Source organism: Podarcis bocagei (genome assembly GCF_964188305.1).
Source record: "Podarcis bocagei genome assembly, chromosome: 7".
NCBI lineage: Eukaryota > Metazoa > Chordata > Lepidosauria > Squamata > Lacertidae > Podarcis > Podarcis bocagei.
Window position 1 is genome coordinate 40,927,228 of NC_138132.1, and position 23,874 is coordinate 40,951,101.

Consider the following 23,874-nt stretch of genomic DNA (forward strand, 5'->3'; position numbering starts at 1 on the left):
TTGTGATAGGTGGATTTGTGATTTTCATTTTTCATCTGGGAATATTTAACTTCCAGGCATATGTTCGTACGTAACCTTCTTCCTCATTCACTATATATAGAAAATAAAGTCTTGCTTACAGGTATATCTTGATCTGACCATGGTATGCAGATCAATTCAGGTAATTATAGATAGTACAGAGATTCAAAACGTAGGCTGTGTTGCTTAGAGAGGTACTGGCTCAGCTCCAAAGTTGAGAGGCCTTTGATTATACTAGATTAGAGAACAGATGGGGAATCTGTGGCTCTCCAGATGTGTGGCTCTCCAAATGTTGTTGCACTAGAGCTCTCATCATCCCTGACCACTATCCACACTGGTTGGGACTGAAGGGAGTTGTAATCTAAGAACATCTGGAGGACCACAGGCTCACCATCCTTGTATTAGAAATTGCTGCTGAGATATTTTGATGGAGGATGGTATATAAATATATATATATTTAAAAATAATGTTAATAGAGGAAGAAGAGTTATGCTTATGTACTCTAAAATGAATTATGGGTTTGAAAATGAAACCTAAGAGACTTTGGCCACCCTCATTAAGCCATAGACTAGATTTTTCAAGCAGCCTAACAAGCAACAACATCCTGATTACAGAGGAAAACACCAAATCTCTCAATAGTTCTTGAACTTGCAGCATGTACATGTGCAATCCGAGTAGTAATACGTACCCTTGTGGGGTTTGTGTAGACCAGGTTTTTGACTGATTTTTTAAATAATCCACCATTTTTGTAGTATCCTCCAGAATTTGTAGCTTACAACTATCATTATCTGTGACCATTGGCCAAGCTATCTGGGGTTGATGGGAGTTGTAGTCCACACAATCTGGAAGGCAACACTTTGACTAACCCTGTCTTAAGAGTATAGCCTGCACCATATTTTTCTATCTCTTACTTGCTAGCAAGGACCTCTTGCATTTTAAAGAATCAATGGCTTTGAGGGTTAGATGACAACGCTCCACATCTAAGGTAGATTCTTAGCTAAGAATGTGGGGATAACCCCTCAGCATAATAGCTTTAACAGCTGTTTTCATGTGTGTGTCAGTAGCTCTATTCTTGAAGAACTCTTTTTAACTACATGTACAAATCTCTTTCAGCATCTCAAGGATAAATTTTGGAACTTCATCTTCTACAAGTTCATCTTTATTTTTGGTGTACTAAATGTTCAGACGGTGGAAGAAGTGGTCATGTGGTGCCTTTGGTTCTCCGGGCTCGTGTTTCTGCATCTTATGGTTCAGCTCTGCAAGGATAGGTTTGAATATGTAAGTTTTTGGCTGGTGGTTTGAAGTTGAGGATGAGGGTTCTTTTATACAGGAGTGTATGTATTCCCTTGCCAAAGAAATCTAAAGTTGATACGTAGATTAAATGATGGAAATCAGTTTGAGTTGTTTATTTTTGCTTGAGCTTGTCGATCACCTCTATGGTAAAGAACAAATAAATACTGGAAGGCTTTTCAGCATATACCTCCTGTTCAAGTTGTGCTTGAGAGTTCAGTCTATGTGCCAGTTTTCTGTGCTTTTTTCAAGTTCTTTAACATATTTTGGCTCTGCAGGAATTCAATGTGTTTTGGAAGTAAATAGGAGCAACTGGAGTTTTCCAATGCCTTCATTTGTATATTTCAGCTCTCCTTTTCACCCACCACACCAATGAACAGCCACATCAGAGTCCTGACCCTTCTAGTAGCTATGCTTCTTTCCTGCTGTGGACTAGCAGTAGTGTGTGGTATTATTGGCTATACCCATGGAATGCACACATTATCTTTCATGGCAGCAGAGGTGAGATTTCCTGTTAGTGTGAGATTAATGTGCTCAACTTTTCTGGTTAGCCTTGTTTTATTTGTGCAACCTTGTTTGTGTATGCTCTAATTCTCTAGCAGAATATATCAGAATTTATTTTTGATTCATAGAGTATCCACAGAATAGGGCTTACTGCATTTTTATGCTCAAGATTATGAATATTTTTTGCAGAAAGCAGTATGAGCAGTTAACATTCTGTTGTCTGGGCTTAGGAAAACTTAAGCCACTATATGAAAAATTGGTGAATGTAGTCTGTTTAAAATAATTGCCATCTGTATTAAGGGTGGAAGAGGGTTCTAAAATAAGGGTTCTAAAATATATTTTAATTCAGGATGATTTACAGCATTCATTCATAACTGAGTTTGTGAGCCCGTTGATCTCCAGGAGTCCCCTAAACTGAATGAGTATAAGAGAAGGAAAGGAAAGAGAAAAATCTAAATTTAAATGACTTACCAGTTGTATAGAAAAGAAAATAATGTTTGCAAGAGCAATCTTCTACAAGCTAGTGCCTTTCAGGTGTTTTGGACTACAACCCCCATCAGTCTCAACCATCATAACCAATGGAATTATGCTTATTTGAACATAGAGTAGCACATGCAAATGCTCTCCTCCCATAACTTGTGAGGAGACAAGTTGCCCAATAATGCCTGTAGTAGCAGTTTTGGTGAGCAGAGGAGGAATTACTGAAAAAAGACACCAGACAATGTTTTTAAAATGAAAATTTAATTAATTAACAACAACACCACCAGAGTTGTACCAAATTCAGCCATCAAGGACATCTCTTTTTATACGTGGCTTATTATTTTCTTATTTCCTTATACAACAAGCTACTACTTGTGGCTCTGACCTTTTAAAAAATAAATGGAAATCTGAAAGAAATATAATCCTCTTATGTCTTATGACAAATAATTATATCAATTTTCACTTCCATCTCTAACCATTCTTAAGCTTGTTCCCTAGAACAATGAGAACCATTTGCAAGAAGCTCCCTTCCTGCTCTGATCAGTCTTCCAAGGGGGAGAGCTTACAGACCATCTATTGTATGGTACCATTCTGTTCTCTTCTGAAGGAGCCTTTCTAATTCCTGGAGCTTATTCCTTCCCATCTTGGGCATATGCAGGAAGACAGCATAGACTTGTTAGCAAAAGTTTAATACTGAAATTTAAGAAGCACATTTTGTCCTGTCTGTCTGGAAAATCAGTTTTATTGTTTTTCTAGTTCTCTGCCTCAGGTTTCTAGTTCTCTTATCAGATTTCAAACAATTCCAGTGAATTGTTTCCTCTTTTTGTTCCCTACAGTCCCTACTTGTTACTGTGAGAACTGTGCATGTGATTTTACGGTAAGTAAGAGATTGGGGTTTAGGTAGGGAACAAAGGGCATGTGTTTGATTTCACATATAGAGCATGTGTGTTGTGAGGAGCATGCTTCAGTTGCCAAATTGTTCTTCCTTTTCTGTTTTTTATTTACCCATGCAATTATTTTCAATAAATTATTGAAGGGGATTGGGCAACCTTTGGCCCTCCAGAAGTAGCTGGACTACAACTCCCAGCATTCCTGACCCTTGACCCTACTGACTGGGGCTGATGGGAGTTGGAGGCCAATATCTGGGTTACAGCTGAATTGCAGGATGATATGCTTTGTTTTATGTAAAAGGCATAGAATAAAACATTAGTGTATTAAAATATAATGGTGTTATTCTGAAACTTTGGGTTAAATTATGGTACTTAAAAAGGCATGCAGTAGGACTAGGATGTACAGATTGATCAACACCAAGGGCTACAACAGAGTGACTATCATGAGATAGAAGACCACATCTGATTTTCATATTAAATTTTAAAAAAATTAGTACTCTCTTCTTCTAATGGTATAGTGACCATTTCAGTCTGGCTGGTGCACCTGTTCTTATATTCTTACTTATTCAACAAATGAGTTAAATGAGTCAGTCTTAAGAAGATGTCTGATTTTATCAACATTAAAATTGAAAAATATAATGCACTTGAGTCCTTCCCCGCCTCCTTTAACATCTTAGATTGCTTGCCTCAATATTTTCTGTTTTTTCTTTAAGGACTTCAAACTTCTGTAGAAAAAATATGCAGTTAAATCAGAGTGGTTTATGGAATTTATATAGGTTCCTTTGATCATATCTCTGGTGCAGTATGTGTTTTGGAGGCTAATTTTTTTCCAAATGGATATTTTTAATTTAAATGAAAGTGTTAAAATTTAGATTCATATTTAAAAACTGTCAATAAGTGCCAGGGTTTAAAATCAAATCTGAATCAAAATGTTTAATATAAACATGTTATCTATTCACTCATAATCTCTTCCATCTTAATATGAATCTCTGTGAAACACACGAGTTAAAAAATAATAATGTAAAAGACTGTATCAGGAATGGTGGGCTGGCATTACACGCATGCTTGTATTTCTTCTTGTGTGAGCTGTAAATATTTACTTAGATTGTTAGCCACAATTATTTTATTAAATTTGTATATTGCCCATCATCCAAAGATCACAACATAAAAATACAAAATGAGAACATAGATACATAATAAAAACAAAAACAAACCAATAACCCCACTTCAACAAGCACATCTGAAAGGCCATAGATTGTTTAATCAACCAAAGGCCTAGTTATAGAGAAACATCTTCTCCTGGTGCCTAATGATATGTAATGAAGGCACCTGGCGAGTCTCCTGGGGAGAGTATTTCACAAGTGGGGAGCCACTGCAGAAAAGGCCTGTTCTCCTGTTGTCACCTTCCAGACCAGGATTGGTGTAATATACTGAGATCGCATTATTTTCCTCAAATAAGGACACTCGGGTCTCTGAGCTTTGACTCCACCTGCCTTTGTCATTCCTAGCCTGGCCAAGTAAGGGGAGAGGGGAGAATAGAGCCCACATGATGTAAAACCCTTCTTTACAGATGTGCTTTAGGTGAGCAGGTATGTACTAGTTTGTGTTAAGAATGAGTCTTTAATGTTGATATTTCTAAAACTGGCAAAATGCTTTTCAAATAATACAGTGTTCACTCCTTCCCTCACTTAGGTATGTCATTCATCTCTGGGATCTCAACCATGAAGGTACCTGGGAAAGCAAGGGAACGTACGTTTATTACACAGACTTCATCATGGAGCTAATGCTTTTGTCCCTGGATCTGATGCATCACATTCACATGCTGGTATGCATTGTTAACTGATAAATCATGGCCTATATAGAATGGGAATAATATAGAACTGGCTTTTATAGAAGTGTTTAAAAACACCTTTATTGTTACTATTTATGGCTTGTTACGTCCTGCATCCTTAAGCCATACTAAAGAAGGGTTGTGAGCATGTGGGGAGAGAACTGTGTGGGAGAGAACTTCAGCTTTGATTGCTATTTTTGCTGCAGTATTTCCTGCTGTAGAAGAGAAGAGCCACTTTCTCTTCTGGACTCTCTGATTGTGGGACCTGCTGTGGTTAAAACAGCAAGCGTAGCTCTATTTATGGATAACACTGCTGCTTTTCAAAATTAAAAGTTTTCCCCAAGTGACATACAATTGATATCATAAAACATTTAGTGGCAGCCCACCTTGTTATAGCCCAGATTTTTACAATCAATAACTGGCTCAAAAATACTTTCTCTGTAAATTGTGGGGGCCTGCAGTGGCCATAATCTTTATTTGGGCCTACCTTTAAAACCAGCCTGAAACATGGGACCCATTTTTACCTTCTATCTAAATGGCCCCATGTGTCACTTTCAGCCCTACAATTCCGTGTTTCTGTGCTGTTGTCACTCTAGTTAGGTCTTTCTCCTCCTTCCTTAATATGGGGGGGGGGGGAGAGAAGTTTGTTGCTGTTTGGAAGCCCAAAGTAAGCAACACTCTGAATGAGAACTCCATGAGCAGCTTGTTTCTAGTAAACTCAGACAGAGTGCTGTGGCTGCACTGGGACTTCAAAGAGAGTGCACCGCAGGCTAATTTCTGGCATTGTCTTTTTATTGCCTGGTGTGTTACCATGCCATTCATGCCATTCTCTTCTTTCTCTCCCTGTCCACCCACACCTTCACTTATGTGCTGCTGGATTACTTAATGCTCTTTTAAACATTTGTTTGGAAGCTGTTTGGCAATATCTGGTTGTCGATGGCCAGCCTGGTGATCTTTATGCAGCTGCGTTACCTGTTCCATGAGGTTCAGCGCAGACTTCGTCGCCACAAGAACTATCTCCGTGTGGTTGGAAATATGGAAGCAAGGTGAGCAAGTTCCTCTAACTGCGCAAGACTAGGAGAGAGTCCAGTCTCACAGTCTTCTCTTTTAGGGTTGTACCCAGTGTTAGTCATGCTCAGAGTAGACGCATTGAAACATGACTAACTTAGGCCCATTAGGTCTGTTCCGAGTAAAACTTAGTTGGAGACAACCCTTAATTTCCTTGCCGTCTGACTGTTACAAAACTGGTTTGCGAGGAGTAAACTTGCTGATCTTCACAGTTCCAGTGATGATATGGTAATTTATTACTTATACCACGCCCAACTGACTGGGTTGCCCCAGCCACTCTGGGCAGCTTCCAGCATAATAAAAGCACAGCAGAATGTCAAACATTAAAAATCTTCCCAATAAAGGGCTGCCTTCAGATGTCTTCAGAAAGTTGATAACAAGGATAGGCTTATTATTATTATTATTCCTTATCAGTGTTTCTTTCAAGGCTGTCACTTGGATGATTAATTTCACGAGTCTTAATTGTTTTCAAATCAATTGGGTGGTGGCAGAGTGGGAGCCTGAAGCTCCTTGGGGTCTGTTGTAATGACCAGCCATGGCTTGGTGTTATTTCTGAAGAGGCCCTTGATGAACTAGCCGAGCAGGTATTTTGAGTCTCCCAGTTCTAGCATAAATAGGCACTGAAATGGCATCCTCTTCAAGTTGCAGTTTGCTCCAATGGCATTTTGGTCTAGCTAGATACCATAAAGAGCCATATGCTGATGGTGGTGTGACCATCTTGGCTGTCTCTTGGTCCCAGACCCAGGTCATCAAACCGTCACCTGTCATGAACCACCATTGTCAGGATTGTCAGCAGAAGCAATGTTCTATGCTTATGATAATATCTTATTTTCTTGTTAATTATGCTGTTTTAAATGCACATTTTATGTTTAACTTCCTTTAGTAATATCTATTTATGAAAAATTAAAGATAATTATTTTTGTTAACTTTGCTGTGTTAAATGTGCATTCTGTAGTTGCCCTCCTTTTATTTTGAAATCTTTATGATAATACGTTAGTTTCCAGTTAATTACATTGCTTTGAATGTATACTTTTAATGGTATTTGACTTTCTTCAATAATGTTTTATCTGAGGTTTTAATGTCTTGTAAACCGCTGTGAGGTTTTTTTCTTTATAAAGTGGTTTAGAATTACTATTATTATTATCAATCATAACCAGAATTTTCACTTCTCTTCTAGGTTTGCGGTGGCAACACCTGAAGAGCTGGCAACCAACAATGACGACTGTGCCATCTGCTGGGATTCCATGCAAGCTGCACGTAAACTCCCTTGTGGGCATCTTTTCCATAAGTACGCACCTGGGGAGCAAACCAGGGTAGAACAAGTAGTGTGCTCTAATTGTCTATAGTTAATGGTTGAATCTCACTAGACACTCATTTTGTCATTTTCATATTTTTTTTTTTTAAGAAAACCAATTCAACACTATTGTCAGGGAACTGCCATCGGAGGAACAGGTGGTGGAAGGGCTCACAGAGGCTGGGAGGGAGTCAGCAGCGAAAGCAGGGACCAGCAGGGGGAGAGATGGGTCTCTGGAGGAAGGTCTCATGAATGCGGAGAGAGACGGAGCAGCTAAAGCAGGAACTAGCAGGGAAGAGGGAGGGCTCAGGGACACGTCCAGCGAGAACAGCGGGGAGGTGTCAGAAGCTCCCATAGGGAGACCCATTCCTCGCAGGAAGCTGTCACGTCGTGAGTCCAGGAGACGTGTTTCCGTTAAGGAGCTTCTATGCTGGAAGCGCTTCCGAAAACAACCACTGTCGGAATCTGGAAGTGACTAGGGCAGACATGTTTGAGGAGCTCTGTCACACACAGAGGTTTGTGGAGTTGCACAAACTCTGAGGGACCACGATTTTACGCACAAGCAGCTAATCATCCCATCACAACTATATATACTGGTTTTCCTTGTTAAAAGTCATGGAGGAGTTGCCTGTCCTGTTCTGGCTGTACCCAGTGTAGACTGTGACATAGGAATGTAGTCTTCTAACAGAATTCACGGGACAGAGTTTTTATATACTTATCCAGGACTGCAAAAATTTGTTTAATGTACAGAAGCCAACATTGATAGTGCAATCTTCTCAGTACTTTAAAAAATGCTCATTTTTTCCTCTGCATCTTACATAGTACAAGTGGTCTCCAACGTGGCACATCTCCAGCACCTAAATACTTGCAGCCCAGATTTTCAACATTGTCAATAACTTCAGGTCGGCGATACAGTTTTAACAACTCTGGAAGGCTGTGCATAGTCCATCCTACCTTGTAACCCTCACAAGGTGGTTTACAGCAGTCAGCCAATGTAGCTGCTCAGCCACACTTAATAACAAAGCCAGCAAATTAATGCTTAAAACCTTACCTGACCTCATATCAGATCATTCTATGTGCATGTAAGGAGCGAGCATGTTGCTTGATTTGGTATTCATGAAATATTGGGATTTCAAAAGGGCTTAACATTCTGTTGGTTATCAGACTTGTGTACCATTTCATGCAATGTATTCCCACCCAACCCCCAGTACATTTGGATACGGGAATAACGCTATTTACCAAGGACATACACACACCCTTCTGGTTTACAGTGCAATCCTAACCTTGTCTGCTCAGGAGTAATTCCTATTGCATTAGATGAGTCTTACCTCCAGGTAAGTGTAGTTAGGACTGCAGAATTAGATTTTTAAAAACTGATTTATTAGCCACATTCATGAAGGATAGGGGTTCTTGGCCAGGTTCTGCTGAATGCCTCTTGCTGGAGGGGCAAACTTAATGGCAGGCTCTTGCCATCATACCTTGCTGGTGGGCTTTGTGGAAGCCTTTGTCTGGCTACTCTTGGAGGCAGGTTGCTGGACTGGGTAAACATTGAGTCTTATCCAACAGGACATTGTCAGCTTCGCCTTTGAGCCAGTGCCAACGACTGGGCTCAACCTCTTCAGCCCCGACTGGGCCAGGCGAGCTGGAAAAGCACTCCCAGAGACCTCCCACCTCTTTGTAGTTGGGTGGTTCAAAAACCGCACCAGAGTTGCTAGTAACAGCAGCTTTAGCAAACTCTTTGGAGAACCGTTTAGGTGATATGGCCTTTGTAGTTCTTTTAGATCTGTGCAAGACTCTCTGGTCCTCTGGGTCTGGTGTCTCCTCCTCCTTGGGAGAATGATGACCTAAAGTAAATGAAGGTGCTGTGTCTGAATCAGTGTCAGACTCATCTGAGGCTTTTGGACTTTGATAATCTGTGTCATCATCAGAATCTATGTTGGCATCAGCATTATCATCAGCAACAACAGAATCTGCCTCTTTCTTAACTGCTTTTGAATCATCATCATCTGAAATGGGATGACATTGAAAAATGCCAACTCTGTCCCATTTTGGATTACAATCCATGCTTCTGGTCACCCTAATCGCTTTTGTGTCAGTGATTAACACACGATAGGAACCCTTTTCATATCCCAGAAAAATACCAGACATGTCTTATGCAATATATGAAGTATTCCTTGATAGGTGTGTCATTTGGGTTGGCATCTTTTGGCAGTTGCTTCTACTTATGTCATCAGTAACAAACTGGAGGAGAATAGAAACCAGGGACCAGTTTGTTGTCATTCATTACAAGCTGTGTCAAAAGTATTTGTCAACGTTTCAAGGAGCCTCTAATAAGATAATTAGCCACTACCAGCAGACACATTTACTCCTCTGAGAAATTTGGGCCACACCCCTTCAGAGCTGCTTTTCCACATACCTGAAAGGGTAGCATTGCTTTTCTATGAAGCCAGCTTATGCTTCAAATTATTGGGTTCTAGTATAATGAAACGAGTGATTTTGGTTGCCTTAAGTCACAATATGCCTTGAGAGAGTGGGGTAGCATGCTGGTTATAATATGAGAAAAATGCTAGTTAACCCTTTCCCTTATCCATCGGCGCCCACACATTTTGGCCTTGGTCACTCCTATTTTGAGAGAATGTGGTGGGTAGCATATCTTGGCTGCAATGCACAGTGCATAGGAGTCTAGAATAACCTATTAAACAATTATTTGCATTGTAGGTGGCAAGTCAAATTTCAGAATGTTATTAATGGGAAACAACTAGTGCAGCAGTAAGTCTCAAAAACAACTACCCCAAAAGGTTGCACCACCTTAAGTTTGTTGGTTTTCCAGGGGTACCATAATAATTATAATTATGTTTAGCCTGGAGGAGACTGAAAGGCGATATTATGGCCACCTTCAAATATCTAAAGGGCTGACACATGGAAGAGGGATCAAGCTTATTTTCTCCTGCTCCAGAGGGCAGGACCTGAACCCAATGGTTTCAAGTTACAAGAAAGGAGATTCTGTTTCAACATCAGGAAGAACTTTCTAAGGGTAAAAGCCATTCAGCAATGGAACAGACTCCCTCTGGGTTTGTGATGGACCCTCCTCTCACTGGAGGTTTTTGAGCAGAGGTCAGGTGGCCATCTGTCAGGGATGCTTTAGCTGCCATTTCAGGGAGTTGGACTAGATGCCTCTTGGGGTCCCTGCCAATTCTACAATTCTATGACTCTATTCTAAATTACTGCATATTCTTTTTCTTCTTCTGAGAGCAGATGAACATTTTGTAACTTCTTCCCAAGAAATTTACTTAAACCTCTCATTTATTGGTAGCTCATGCCTGCGCTCCTGGCTTGAACAAGACACTTCCTGCCCTACCTGTAGAATGTCCCTGAATATCACTGACAATCACCGTGCCAGGGAAGATCACCAAAGGGAGAACCTGGATGAAAATTTGGCTCCTGTGGCAGTACCTGAAGGCAGACCTCACCTGAACCAGCACAATCACTTCTTCCACTTTGATGGTTGGTTTATTTGCCTTTTACTAGTTGACTTGGCCAGAACATCTTTGTAAATGTAGGATTTTTTTCTTTTCTTTTCTTTCTTGAGAAGCTGTACCTTCCCCCATGAGTAGATGAAACCTAGATGAAATAGTCCCTGTGTGCAGCAGGAACAGGCTTATGGGTTTCTTTCAGGATAATTGTTTTCTCTTCCATGGATGGGAAGGATGAGTCACATATGCGGGGAAGAGTTAATCCTTCCCTGTACACTGTCGCCCCTGCTGGAAATACTCTCATACTTCACCTTAAAAAAAAAAGAGCCATAGATTGGCTCCAGTAGCAGGCTTCTTGAAATCCGCCTTACTGTGATGAGGAGGAGTAAGATTAAGAAACTGTCTCTGTGTGTGAGAGAGATAGAGAGATTTAATGAACAAGTTTGAAGCACAAGCCAGCTCTGTGTGCTGGGCACCTGAAATGTTGCCAAGAACACTCACTCTATCCCTGTAGTACTTTCAAAAGTTTGATTTTTATACTATAAGTGCAGATTATGTTTAATCATATATAACAATTGCTTTTCAAGAGAGGAAAATAAAGGGGAGGAGAGAATTGATAAGAGCATCTAAAATGCTTATGGCATCTATTGAACCTTGTTATAATAATTAAGAACTGAGGAATCATTAAAAATATAGACAGAACCGTAGACGATTGGGGTAGAAGAAGAAGAAGAGTTTGGATTTGATATCCCGCCTTTCACTCCCCTTCAGAAGTCTCAAAGCGGCTAACATTCTCCTTTCCCTTCCTCCCCCACAACAAACACTCTGTGAGGTGAGTGGGGCTGAGAGACTTCACAGAAGTGTGACTGGCCCAAGGTCACCCAGCAGCTGCATGTGGAGGAGCGGAGACACGAACCCGGTTTCCCAGATTACGTGACTACCGCTCTTAACCACTACACCACACTGGCTCTCAATTACTCAAAAGCACATTTCACACACCTTAACTGTTGCTTTTTCTTTTCCAGGTTCTCGCATCGCTAGCTGGCTGCCCAGCTTCTCAGTGGAGGTGATGCATACCACCAGTATTCTTGGTATTGCGCAAGCAAGCAACTCTCAGCTGAATGCCATGGTAATTCCTATTACTATTTTGCACGCTGCTCTGTTTATTCATTTATATGTCACCACCAGTGTATGTGCTGCTTTAGAGAGTAAGTGCAAAAAAATTTCCTAGTTCCAAGGAACATAAAAACAAAACTTCATCAGTGTGGTGGTGAAGACAAGGAAAGGAAGAGAAAAAGGTAACTAGGGACGAAAATGAGCAAGTGCAGTTACATGTACTTCAGACCCATTTTCATTGAGAATGGAGAACTAAGTGTTTAGTCAAAGACATTGTGAAAGAAGTGAGTTTTGAAGAGAGATTTGAAAAAAGAAGCACACACTGTTTCAAACATACACTGTCTATCTTAATAAACTGTGATTAGATAATGAACATGAATGGAATGAAACCACCATTCTGGATTCTTTTGTGCTCTAGTAGCAAAAGCCTGACCTTTTGAGATTTTAAAGGCTTTGGCTTACTTTAAAGTTTTATAAGGTATTTAGTGTGCCACAGTTGGGTCCCCAGATGGTAACAGTGGATACATTTTCTTTTTTAGGCACATCAGATTCAGGAGATGTTTCCTCAGGTTCCTTACCACCTCATTCTGCAGGATCTGCAGATGACGCGTTCTGTAGAAATAACAACGGACAACATTTTAGAGGGGCGTATTCAAGTGCCTTTCCCAACACAGGTTGGTCAAACGTTACTGAGGCAGTCGGCACAGCAGCAGACCTGCTGTGTTTATTTTGCAACATTAACATTGTGAAATGGTTATCCTGATGTTTAAGGTTTTTTTTTAATGTGTGTGTTATGTTTAAGTCAGTGTTACGTCAAGTAATATTGATCTATGGACTTAATGATCATGAAAATCGAAAAAATGATTTTATATAGCTTTTGCTGCATTGTAAAATATGAACAAAGAGGTCTATCGTAGCCAAAAAGGCCCCCAGAAATTCTTGTGGTACTTCAAAGACTAACAAGCTTATGTCACAACTTTATAAGGTGCCACCAGAAAAGTCTTGGTTTTGTTTTTACATTTACTTTGTCTAGTTTTCAAACTTCTGTCAGTAACAACAAGGAATGGATAAAAAAAGCCCAAACTTCCTTATTATTCTTTTGTCTACCATGAAATTGTTTATATGGCAGCCTCTGCATATTGGTTACATTTGGGGTTTGCATGTTGGTAATTATTTTGTCCCTGAGGATGAATGGATAAAAATGCACCTCTGTATGTTCTGTACTTGAGTTGTGATTTTGTTGTCATTTCATGAACTCATAAGTCTTAAATGACCACAGCTTTTCTGTAGCACTTTTAATATGCAAAGTTCTTCTCAAACCCATATGCAAGTCAAAATCCCTGCAAAAAGTAGCTTGTTCCCATTTCATGCAGGTGATCACAGTTTTTAAGGAATCAGATATTGATGTGCTGTCAAAGATTGACAGATGAAGCCTAGTTGCTAGATTGCTGCAGGATAGTCTGTTGAAAATAAGATGATTTTATGGATTGGTCTATTTTCGTTTTATTGATAGGATTTTAAATGAAGTGTAGTTCAATTCACCATAAAGTCCCAGGGTTGGCTACAATAACATAATCATACAATTAAAAGCAGGAAAAGCAGCTTACACAATGATAAAAATAAGTAGTTAAATTATTAATTCATTTCGTATTTGTAATTTATTTTTTTAAAGTAGATAAATACAACATACATATAGAGCATTACAGAATTCATGGACAAGACCACAAATCTTACAAATGTGGAGGTTACATTGTCCCATTAGTGTTTCATAAATGTGTGTATTAAATCTTATTTATTTCACCCTATTTGAGTTTTATGCTGCATTTTTAATTGCAGCATATGGCTGAAAGAGGCTTGCACAGTAAACCCTGTGACAGCTAGGTTTTGAACATGGGTCCACCAACTTGCCCTGCAGCATAAATTCTTTAGAAAGATTGTTTGCGGGGGTTTTCTTTTCAATTCATATCAGTTTTGTCAGTTTTATTTATGCTTACAGCGTTCAGATAGCATCAGACCTGCATTGAACAGTCCCCTGGAAAGACACAACACTGATCAGGAGGACACAGAAGAGGTTACTCAGGTAAACTTGGCAAAGGGGGAAAAAGGTGCATCATAACACAGGGAAATTTGATAGTGTAATGTCCACAAACCTTGGCACGAAGTCCTCACAAGAACTCCTGGTAGATATCCTTCTGTAGCTTTGCCACTAGTGGATTTGAAGTCTTCATTGCAAAGAACATCTGTCTTAAAGGTGCAAGTAGGTTGCCATTTGTAAGCATAATTGTTCTGGGTCTGACTATGGAGTCTTACTTGCACTTCTCTTGTGTTTTGATGGGGAAGGGATCTGGAGAAAAGGGAATAATGTTTTTGTAATTCAAAGGCCTCGAGCAGTTAAGTCAGGGATAGCCAATGTGGTGCCTTCAGATGTAGTTGAACTGCAATTCACCTGCTCCCCATCCAGCATGGTCAATGCTAATGAATGATGGAAATTGTAGTCCAGCAATATCTGGAGGGTGCTGCATTGGCTATTCCTGAGTTAAGCTACTGGCTATTAAAGGGGATACATGGAGGTCTTTGTTCCTCAGGTGGTGGTCTACTGACTATAAGGAGGATTTGAGCTGCTCCACCTTTTGCCTTTCCCTCATTTATTTTTGAAAAAAATATTAATAATTTAGTACAAAAGTTTAAAAGAAGGACACAGAAGGAAGTTATACCTAACAAAGCCATGATACTTGTGCAACACCTTCTGCTTGTACAATGGGATTTCCCCCTCTCCCCGGAATGTCTTAAATAGTAAGATGTAGATTAGTTTTAACATAGGGAAGACATAAGGACAAGACTGTTTAGGAACATATTGTTCCAGTCCATTACAGATACTTGTAAGTAAATGTGTGTGTGTTTGTAGTTCAATGCAATTCCTCATAAAGTAAAATGATTTTTACCCAAGTGTTGTTTGCCAGAGACCCTTAAATCCTTCTGGTTTCTCTTGCTTTTTCCCATAGGACAATATACATATGTAGTGGCCATAAGTAACTCCAGATCAATGTTAACAGTCCTTTTCAGAAAACCTTCCACATCATCATAATGTAACCATAATATCAGATGTCCTGTTATCATCTATTAGTCCAGTTGTTTCTAGAAAAAGTCTATGTGGAGGGAGAAGTGTTCTTTTTCTTCTTTAGTAGTTTATGCTTTTGTTTTCAGTGTGCATTCTTCACAGTATTATTCAAAATAACATGTGTGAAAGGATAACTGTCTCTGCCTGGCTGTCACCTGAATCTCTACCCCAAATGTGCTAAAGAATAGTGCCTTCACTTATTTCCTTCCACACATTCACAAATGGGGACAGGGAGAGCAGGACTGCACTTTCTAGCCCCATCTTGATTGCTCTCCTGGTTCTGTCACGCCAACCCAATCTCCACATGTTCATCAGATATCTCCCTTCAATGCCTCCTGTCAGACATGCAGAAGTCTGGATAGCAGAGCCAGCCAAGGTAGCGATGATGTGGGTAATTTGTTCACGTGTGTCTGGCCTTGGAAAACCCATGTTCCAGCACAGAAAAGAATTGGCTTTGACCTGGAGTCTTTGGGTGTGGGTGCAGGCCAGAGCTTTCCAAACTTTTCACATTGTTGACACACTTTTTAGACATGCATCATTTTGCAACACAGTAATTCAGTTTTACTAGCAAGCTGGAGGTTAAACCAACCCCTTTCTAGTCCTGGGAGGAGTGCGGGGAGTGTTTGCGCGACACACCTGCAAACTGCAGCCAGCACACTAATGTGTTCTGACACACAGTTTGGAAAGCTCTGGTGTAGGCCTTCCTGGTTTCATCTGTGTTAAATGCATGCTTACCCTTCCACATGTTGTACATGATGCTTCTCTTTTTCTTGCTGCTTCTTGTGTAACAGGAGTTAGTTAATAGGAAAATATTTTGTGTGTTGCTGAAGTTAGTCTTTGGCCAACTGAATAGCTGCCTCCATTGTAGAAGTGAGTGACAATGAGCCATGAGCACGAGAAGTATCCCCTTGGCCCCAGCCATCCGGTCTTGGATTACCTATCTCAGTGGTATGAAACCTCAGGCCCTCCAGGCCTCTCTGGCCCTTGGGACTTTGTCTGTGCCACACCCCTTCCTAAGTCTGACACACCTGTTTCTGGCTGTCCTCCATGCCTTCCTTTAGCACTTTTGCCTGGCTGGAATGTCTCTTTATACTGTGGCAGTGCTTCCTGCTTACCTGGATGGAGGAAGGAGCTGTATGTTTGACTGGCTTTTTCTTGGCTGGAACATAAGCTACTATAAAAAGAGTCACATCTATTGCCCTGCCTGCTTTTTGCCTCTGGCCTCCACTCACCACTAGCATGTGGCCCCTGAAGGTTGCCCATCGTGGAAAGTGGCCCTAAGGTTGAAAAAGTTTCCTTGCCCCTGGCTAATGTGAAGACAACTTCCTCCCCCCAAAACAACAACAACACTGTAGCATATATTTTTGGGAGAGAGGCAGCCTTTCCATTTACTTTGGCAGTGTTTGCACATCCTAGCACCTCAATAAGATGAGCTAAGTTTGGACCTCCCCAGTTCTTCTGGTAATGTTGTATTAGATTATGGAGATCTGTATTAATGTGCTTTCCCCAATTTCCTTTTGTATGAAAGACGGAGAGAGACTCACTGGAACTCAACTCATGGTTGGAAGACGTGGCAGAGTTCAATGAGGCAGAAGCAGAATCCATTGAGACAGAAGACTTTGAAGTGAGAGGGAGCCGGTTTTCCAAGTCAGCTGACGAAAGACAGAGGATGTTAGTACAGCGGAAGGAAGACCTTTTGCAACAAGCTCGCAGGTGTGTATGTTTTGTGGGTTACGGTTACAAAATGTTTAATGTGGAAAAGCCCAGGAGGAGGATTTGAGGAGGTGTTTAAGGGAAAGTCATTCAGAGATCTTTTGCATATCTATCTGGCTACCTCTCACTGATGCAATTTCTCCTTGATCGTGATGCAGTAGCCTGTTTTGTGTTGCCCAAGGGCAGGGATGGTGAACCTGTGACACCGACTCTCCGAAGTCCAACAGCTTCCATTAGTTCCCGCTACCTTGGCTAGTGGTCACAGATGAGGAGAGTTGCAGTCAAGCAGCATGTGGAGGGCCATAAATCCCCCCCTCTCTTAGTCGCTCAGAGGTAGTTTTGGAGTGGTGCAACCGGTGTGGCGGCACTGGGTGCTGTGCTGCAGGGGGCGGCACTACAACGCTGTAGAACGGAGTGCGAGAGGTGGAGGCGGTGTCAAATTTTAATGTTGGAAAGGGTCTGCTGAAATTTGAGAACCCAAAGTCTGCCACTGAGTAGCTGAATAGTGCTGGCCATATGACTGGGAGTTGGACTGGATGGCCTTTTGAATGCTATCAGAATCCAAGTCACTAAGGCAGAAGGAGCTGGCTGGGTGGCTCTCCCAGGCATAGCAGGCAGGTGAGGCCGAAGGTGGGAACTGGACTGGAGAACAGAAGGGGATCTGAGAATAACAACACAGATCTGTCTTTGTGTAGGAGCAGAGCATTATCTGATAGCATTCAATAATTCTTTAGGTCTCATGGTCACTATCAGCTGCTCATGTAGGGCTGTGCTTATGCCACCATGAGTGGTCTGAAAATGATATTGAGCACAGGATTCAATTCTCTCAGAATATCAGCTTTCATTAACGATAAAATGTACAGAGCTTTTTATGGCTGAGAAGAAACATTTTCAAATGTCTTAGCATCACCTCCTGAAGTATTGAATGCCAGAGGTGTGGCTCAACATTTCCAGTTGTTCAGGATGAAGCTTCAGAGCTTCTGACATCAATCAAACTAGCAAAACCAGAATAAAGTGGTCAACATAATAAGCACATATTCAAAATTTGCAAAATCCACACAGGCCACAAGATCCAGCTTTTCTTGGTGCATTTTTTTGAAATGTGTTTTAAGACCTTTCCCCTCCTGCTTGGAAAGGTTAAATGCAAACCAGGCAACCTCTATATTCAGAGTGAACTTTATGTTACTTTCCCTTCAGCCATCTAGTTTTTCTCCCTCCAGGCGTTACCTCAACAAAACCTCTGATGATCCTAGCTCAGATGACTACTTGCAGGCTGAAGGAGCGACTTCAGACCCTATCACCCTGCGCCGGAGGATGTTGGCCGCTGCAGCAGAGCGAAGACTTCAGAAGCAGGATCCCTCTTAACACTTCCTGTCTCCTCCTGTTCTTTTTCCACACAAGCAATGTTTATGCCATCCTACACTCTCCCTGCCCACAAGGAGGGTCTCTTCAGAACTCAGCAAATGTGCCGAGGATGACTGATCTGGCTGCATCTTCACTGTATAAAGCATGTGATATCTAATAAGTGTTTGGACAGCTGACAAATTAACCTTTCTTGGGTACTTTTTTTGAGTGACACACATTTTCCTTTCCCCCACCCCCTTTGCGAACAAAAAATGCAGTCTTTAAAGCCCTGGGCATGGTGTGCTGCTTAATGTGAGTTGCAGAGGGACAGTGGCTGAGAAGCGCAAGGTCCATTTGCTGCTTATGTGCACTGAGCTTGCTGGCACGTCCCATTTAAGCTCTTTAAAGTGGAAACTGAACAAGGAATGACAAAAGCACTCTCCTAAGTAAGCAAGCATCACTGCCGAGTCATTGCATGTCTCGAGAACGACATGCTTAAAATAAAAGAAACACATTTGGATGCTTTTGCAGAGTCTTTTGGAGAAAACTGGCATTTCTAAGTGTTGGAGCATGGAAGTGGAGTGCACCAACAGGAGGAGACATCTTAAAGAGTGGAAAATGTTGAGCAAGGTTTTAGAACAGTGGCCCCCAGACAGACAGTGTGAACATTCCTGGATTATTTTTCTACCAGGAGGCTGGCTTGGTTTTTAATGCATTTCATTGCTAGTAACAGACATGTGGCCAAGGGAGAAGCACCGGAAAAAGGGGCGTGAGCCCCCAGCTATATTTGGCATCTTGATTCAGCATTTCAGTAAGCAGGCAAACTGGGATGGTCTCATAGTTTGGTGTCAGAGGCCATCTGCAGAGAAGGCTCCATTCAGGAATGGAAGTTGGCTGCTATTTGAGAGGCAAGGGAGCGCGCAAAAGTATCTTTATTTTTGTAATCTCGCATCTGGCAATACTCCATATGCCCATTAGCTTAATCAGAATTGAGAGAATTGAGGGCTACTAGATCTTAGGCTAGGTGTGCTCAAACTTTTTTCTTTGGTATTGTAAAACTCTGGTAGCTGTATTAGAGATCTCTGGTCTTAGGTCCGTAAATGGGTTTTATGATGGCAGCCAAGTAATTTTTAAGTGTTTGGCGAGTATCGCTATCCTTCAGAAGGTGCCCAGTATTTTAAAAAATATATTGTAAATTATCTTTTTACAGCAGGATTTTAATAGGGCTGTGTACCAGATTTGGCCAAGGTCTGAATTCCCGAGTCAAATCAAGCCTATTTGGAGGAATCCTGGCTTCACTCAAGTCAGGTTGAAATAGCACCGATCACTACAGGTTGGGTTGAATGACCCACAGCCATCCAGGGCTGCTGGGGCGGGGCATCAGGCAGGCAGGAAGGGGCAGCGCGAGTGAGAAGAAGTCTGAGAAACGGCAAACAGGAGAGGCCTGCATCTTTGTGGGAGATAGTGGGGGGGTCTTTCCTGCCAGGCCGTTCGTTATTCTCACCATTGCCTCTTCTCCATTCTGCCACCTGAAATACATTGCGTAGGATTGGATAATCCTGTGTAATGACTTTTAGGCAGGAGGATCCCATCTTGTGCAATGCTGCTCCTTTGTGTGTGGCTCCCATTCGATGCAGGGAAGCTGCTTTTGAAGGAGCAGCACCATGCAGGATCAGATTCTCCTTAACAGCTCAACAGATCCTGCCACCACTTGACTGTTTTTTTAAAATAAGGTTTAAAAAACCCTTAGCCCCCCTCCCCCATTACTTTGGGGACAGATCCAGGGTGGAGTGGGCAGTACAGATGAATTGGCTCAATCTGGGAGCTATAGGGCAGATGGAGGGCAGTCCGTGCACAGCCCCTGTTTTTAGAATATTTGAAGGTGACTATAAGAAAACTGAATTGTGTAAGTGTTAAGTGAAGATAACTTATTTCAGTAACCCCCTTTGGGAAGCCTTACCTTGCAATGCTGTTAGTAAACTATGGAAGAAGAAAGAAAAGATTCTTGTGATTCAGTTTTGCTTAGAGCGCAGCTCTTTGTTTTTATTGTTTTTAAAAAAGGAAATAAAATTCTTGATCAGTGTTGGAAATATTTAACAAACTTCTTTTTTGAACACTTTGCACATCTTCTCTCCCCACCACTCTCAAGTATCAGTGAATCCATACAGATAGTTTGTCAAACTACAATCTCTCTTACCCTGGAGGAGGGTCTGTATCATCCAACCAGAAGTAATGTTATTACACAACAGTTGCCGATGTGTGGTAGATCACCTATGGGTTCATTATTTGGACACTTGATCTGAAAGCTCTTCCTCAAATTGCTTTGAAAGCGAAGTACATTTTCTGGATATATTTGAAGACATCAAAGTAGAAAAGCCATTCTCTGCTTACTCCCTTCCATCAACGCCACCTCAGTTACCCACATGGTGGCAGTCTTTATATTTGGATTCTCCATCTGACTGACCCACTTCAGTTATCGGAAGGGTGAAAATGAGAGTGAAACATAAAGGGACTGGGAATTTTACTCAACTTTAGATCAATTCTTTTGGATGAAGCAAAGTGAGGCTTTTGTATTGTGCTCTTTTGCTTCATAATATTTTTTACTTTCTGGCTGCACTTTCAGGAGGGACATGAGTATCCTCATTTTGTCATTTATGCCCCAGTGTATGCTGGAAGCTCAAACTCAAGTCTGGTTTGTAACCTATTCACACAACCAACTTAGGTGTAAGCTGTTCGGTTTCTGTCACCAGCTGTTCGGTGGTTGCACGGGGATATCTTGGAAGAAGACCTTTTCTAGGACTAGATCTGCATTTCTGGCTTAAATTATTGAAACGAGTGGGAAGTTGTGTGTGGATTCTGAAATGAGAAGGGGAGTGGGGGGAAACAAAGCATAAGTCTTGTGTTGCATTCTGTGCAACTGCCTTGTTCCTTCTCTGCTCCCTGAAAAACAAGGCCTAGCCATAAAGAGAGAGTAGCCAAGCAATGCTGAGGATTCCCCTGAGAAGAGCTGGAAGGCGATTCTACTGCTTGCCTGTTGCAGCTGTCATCCAACCGGAGCCTCCCATAAAAAATCTGGTTCATGAGCTGCTGTGAAAACCAACGCTTAAAAAATTCTGAATTCAGTGATACTTAGTAATAATCCTTCTGTTTTTATGTAGATTTGATATCTAGATATCTAGATTTATAGTTCCTTATTTCTTTGATAGTGTTTATATGGTTTTGTCATGGCCTTTGTCTAGTACAATAAAGCTTTATTATTACATCTACAGTGGTACCTCGCAAGACGAATGCCTCGCAAGACAAAAAACTCGCTAGACGAAAGGTTTTTCCGTTTTCGATTTGCCTCGCAAGACGAAATTTCCCTATGGGCTTGCTTCGCAAGACGAAAACGTCTCGCAGCTTTGTTTCCTTTGTCTAAAAACAAAGACATGTTTTGTTTATAAAGTTAATTTATTTTCCCTTCAATTTTTGAACTGCTCTTTACAGTATGTGTGACTTTAAAGAGCAGTTAATAAACTGTTGTTGTACCAAATTTGGCTTTGTTTCGACTTTTTTTGACCATAGGAACGCATTAATTGATTTTCAATGCATTCCTATGGGATTTTGTGCTTCGCAAGACGAAAAATTCGCTAGACGACAAAAATTGCGGAATGAATTAATTTCGTCTTGTGGGGCACCACTGTAATAATAATCCAAAGGCTCAAGCAGCAACACACAAAACCAGCTAGGGCCTATGGACACTTCGTTCTTTGCAAAGACACAGTAAACTGTTTCACGAGTCAGAGGAAGTGAATCATCCCAGGGACAAGGGTGAATGTTCACAGAGTCTTAGGGTTCTATATGGATAGATTTGAGAGTAAGAGCAAAAGTTCTTACTGCATTTCTGTTAGGGAACGGAAATGCCTGCACCTGCCATTTTCAGAGGACTGAACAGTTCCATTGTTACCCACCTGAATCACACTTGAAAGCTGCAGCATTAAGAGAAGACTTCCAAGTCTGAGTAAGACTAGCTAATTAATTCCTAAAAGAGAGTTTTCATTACCACCTCAAAGACTTTTCAAAGTGGCCCCTACCTTCGGCTGCTATACAAGTGAAGATGAATCAAGGAATGTAGATGCATGTGTAAATACATCCGCACACATCTTCAGCCTTTTTCGGCCCAGGACTCGCTTTTTTACTGTATCCTGTGACACTGTCAATCTTTGGCCCCATATGTATGCATGTTCAAACTGCGTCATTAGCTGTAAAGGAGAAAGAATTCTTGCAGAAGAGGGAAGGAGGTGTGGCATCTGCAACTATATTGGTATTAAAGGTTAAATAGTTTTGCCTTCCTTTGCATTTGGTCTCTCCAAGTCTTTCTGTTTTCCCTTTTCCTCTCCACTTAAAACCAAAAGGGTGCTGAGGTCACTGCTGTGAGACCCAGCAGCTAAAGCCCATTGCCTTTGAAAGTCTATCACCCTTGGGGGATTCCTGTCCCTTTGCCAGAGGAGAATGAGCACCTCTGTCTGCCTTGGAGAGCTGTCCCAGTCCCCACTCTTGCCAGGAAGGTATGCACAGACCTTCACAACACATTGCAAATCACAATACATTGCATATCGCAATACATTGCATATTGTGGAACCTCAGGGCTGAGGGCCAAATGTGGCCCTCCAGGCCTCTATAGCTGCCCCTCTCCAGGTCAAACCCTTCACTTTCTCCACTCCATCCCCTCCTTGAGTTCTTTTGCCTGGCTGGAGTAGGTATTGTGTCCATTTCACAGACAAATAAGTCTGGGACCTAGGGTATTTTCTGGGTAAAGCCTCCTGCAGCTGCTGTTAGCTTCTATGAGCCACACTTCCCAAAATAGGACTTGAAAGCACTCTTCAAATAAAGGCTGTGCTGGGGGGGTGGGGGGACTGGCACCAGAACTCTTCAAATGACGGACGCACAAAGAAGAGCTTGCTAGATCAGGACAGTGGCCCGTCAAGTGCACCATCCCATTATCACAATGCCCAATGGGAAGTCCACAAGCAGGTCTGTGTAACAGCCCTCCCCCATCCTCCAGCTTCCCAACAGTGGAGGAAGGTAGCCTTATCCTCCACAAATTTATCTAAACCTATTTGAATACCACTTGAAGAGCTGGAGAGGAGGCAGAACTTGGCAAAGCCAAGAGAGAAAGCTGCTTTTGCTGCTTTAAAAGGATACCCTTGGCCCACCATAAGGGGCACTATAAAGGGACACACCCACCTATAATGCCCTAATGCATAGTAAAATCACTGTTCCTGGGACTGCCAGGGGCACGGGATGGAATGATACCTAATCAGGCATATTGAAGCCCACTGAAATCATCGGATTTACATATATAACTCGTGTGTCAGTTTAAGCCTCAACAAGTGAGGCCTTGACCTGCACCTGTTCAGAGCGTCAGCCAGCCATGCCCTGTTCCTATGTACCCCATTCCGTTTCACCTCCTTTTTAGTTTTCTCTCTGCTCAACAGACACCAGAAAAGTGCACTAGGACAACGTAAACACCATACATTTAAAGCGCACCCCCCAAAAAAAAAGAATCATAGGAACCGTACTTTATTCTTCAAAGAACTACAATTCCAGCACCCTTAACAAACTCCAGTTCCCATGATTCCAAGCCCCCCCCCCGGCTTTTTTGGAGGGGAAATGTGCTTTAAATGAATGTTGTGTATGCAACCTTAAGTTAACCCTGTGTCATCCTCCAGAAGCTGGAAGGTGCCTCTTTAATG

General features: G+C 41.6%; 1 protein-coding gene across 1 annotated transcript in view; it reads left to right on the forward strand.

Moving 5' to 3' along the window:
* Positions 1-20,229, forward strand: part of AMFR (autocrine motility factor receptor) — a 29,129-nt gene extending 8,900 nt beyond the window's left edge. The window contains exons 3-14 of the mRNA XM_081200834.1: positions 1,132-1,296; positions 1,657-1,809; positions 3,129-3,169; positions 4,875-5,007; positions 5,926-6,059; positions 7,259-7,369; positions 10,689-10,879; positions 11,874-11,977; positions 12,504-12,638; positions 13,961-14,044; positions 16,611-16,795; positions 18,016-20,229. Of these exons, the coding sequence (XP_081056960.1) occupies positions 1,132-1,296; positions 1,657-1,809; positions 3,129-3,169; positions 4,875-5,007; positions 5,926-6,059; positions 7,259-7,369; positions 10,689-10,879; positions 11,874-11,977; positions 12,504-12,638; positions 13,961-14,044; positions 16,611-16,795; positions 18,016-18,160 (1,581 nt within the window). The 3' untranslated portion in view covers positions 18,161-20,229. The remainder of the gene's footprint in view (positions 1-1,131; positions 1,297-1,656; positions 1,810-3,128; positions 3,170-4,874; positions 5,008-5,925; positions 6,060-7,258; positions 7,370-10,688; positions 10,880-11,873; positions 11,978-12,503; positions 12,639-13,960; positions 14,045-16,610; positions 16,796-18,015) is intronic.
* Positions 20,230-23,874: the final 3,645 nt, after the last annotated feature.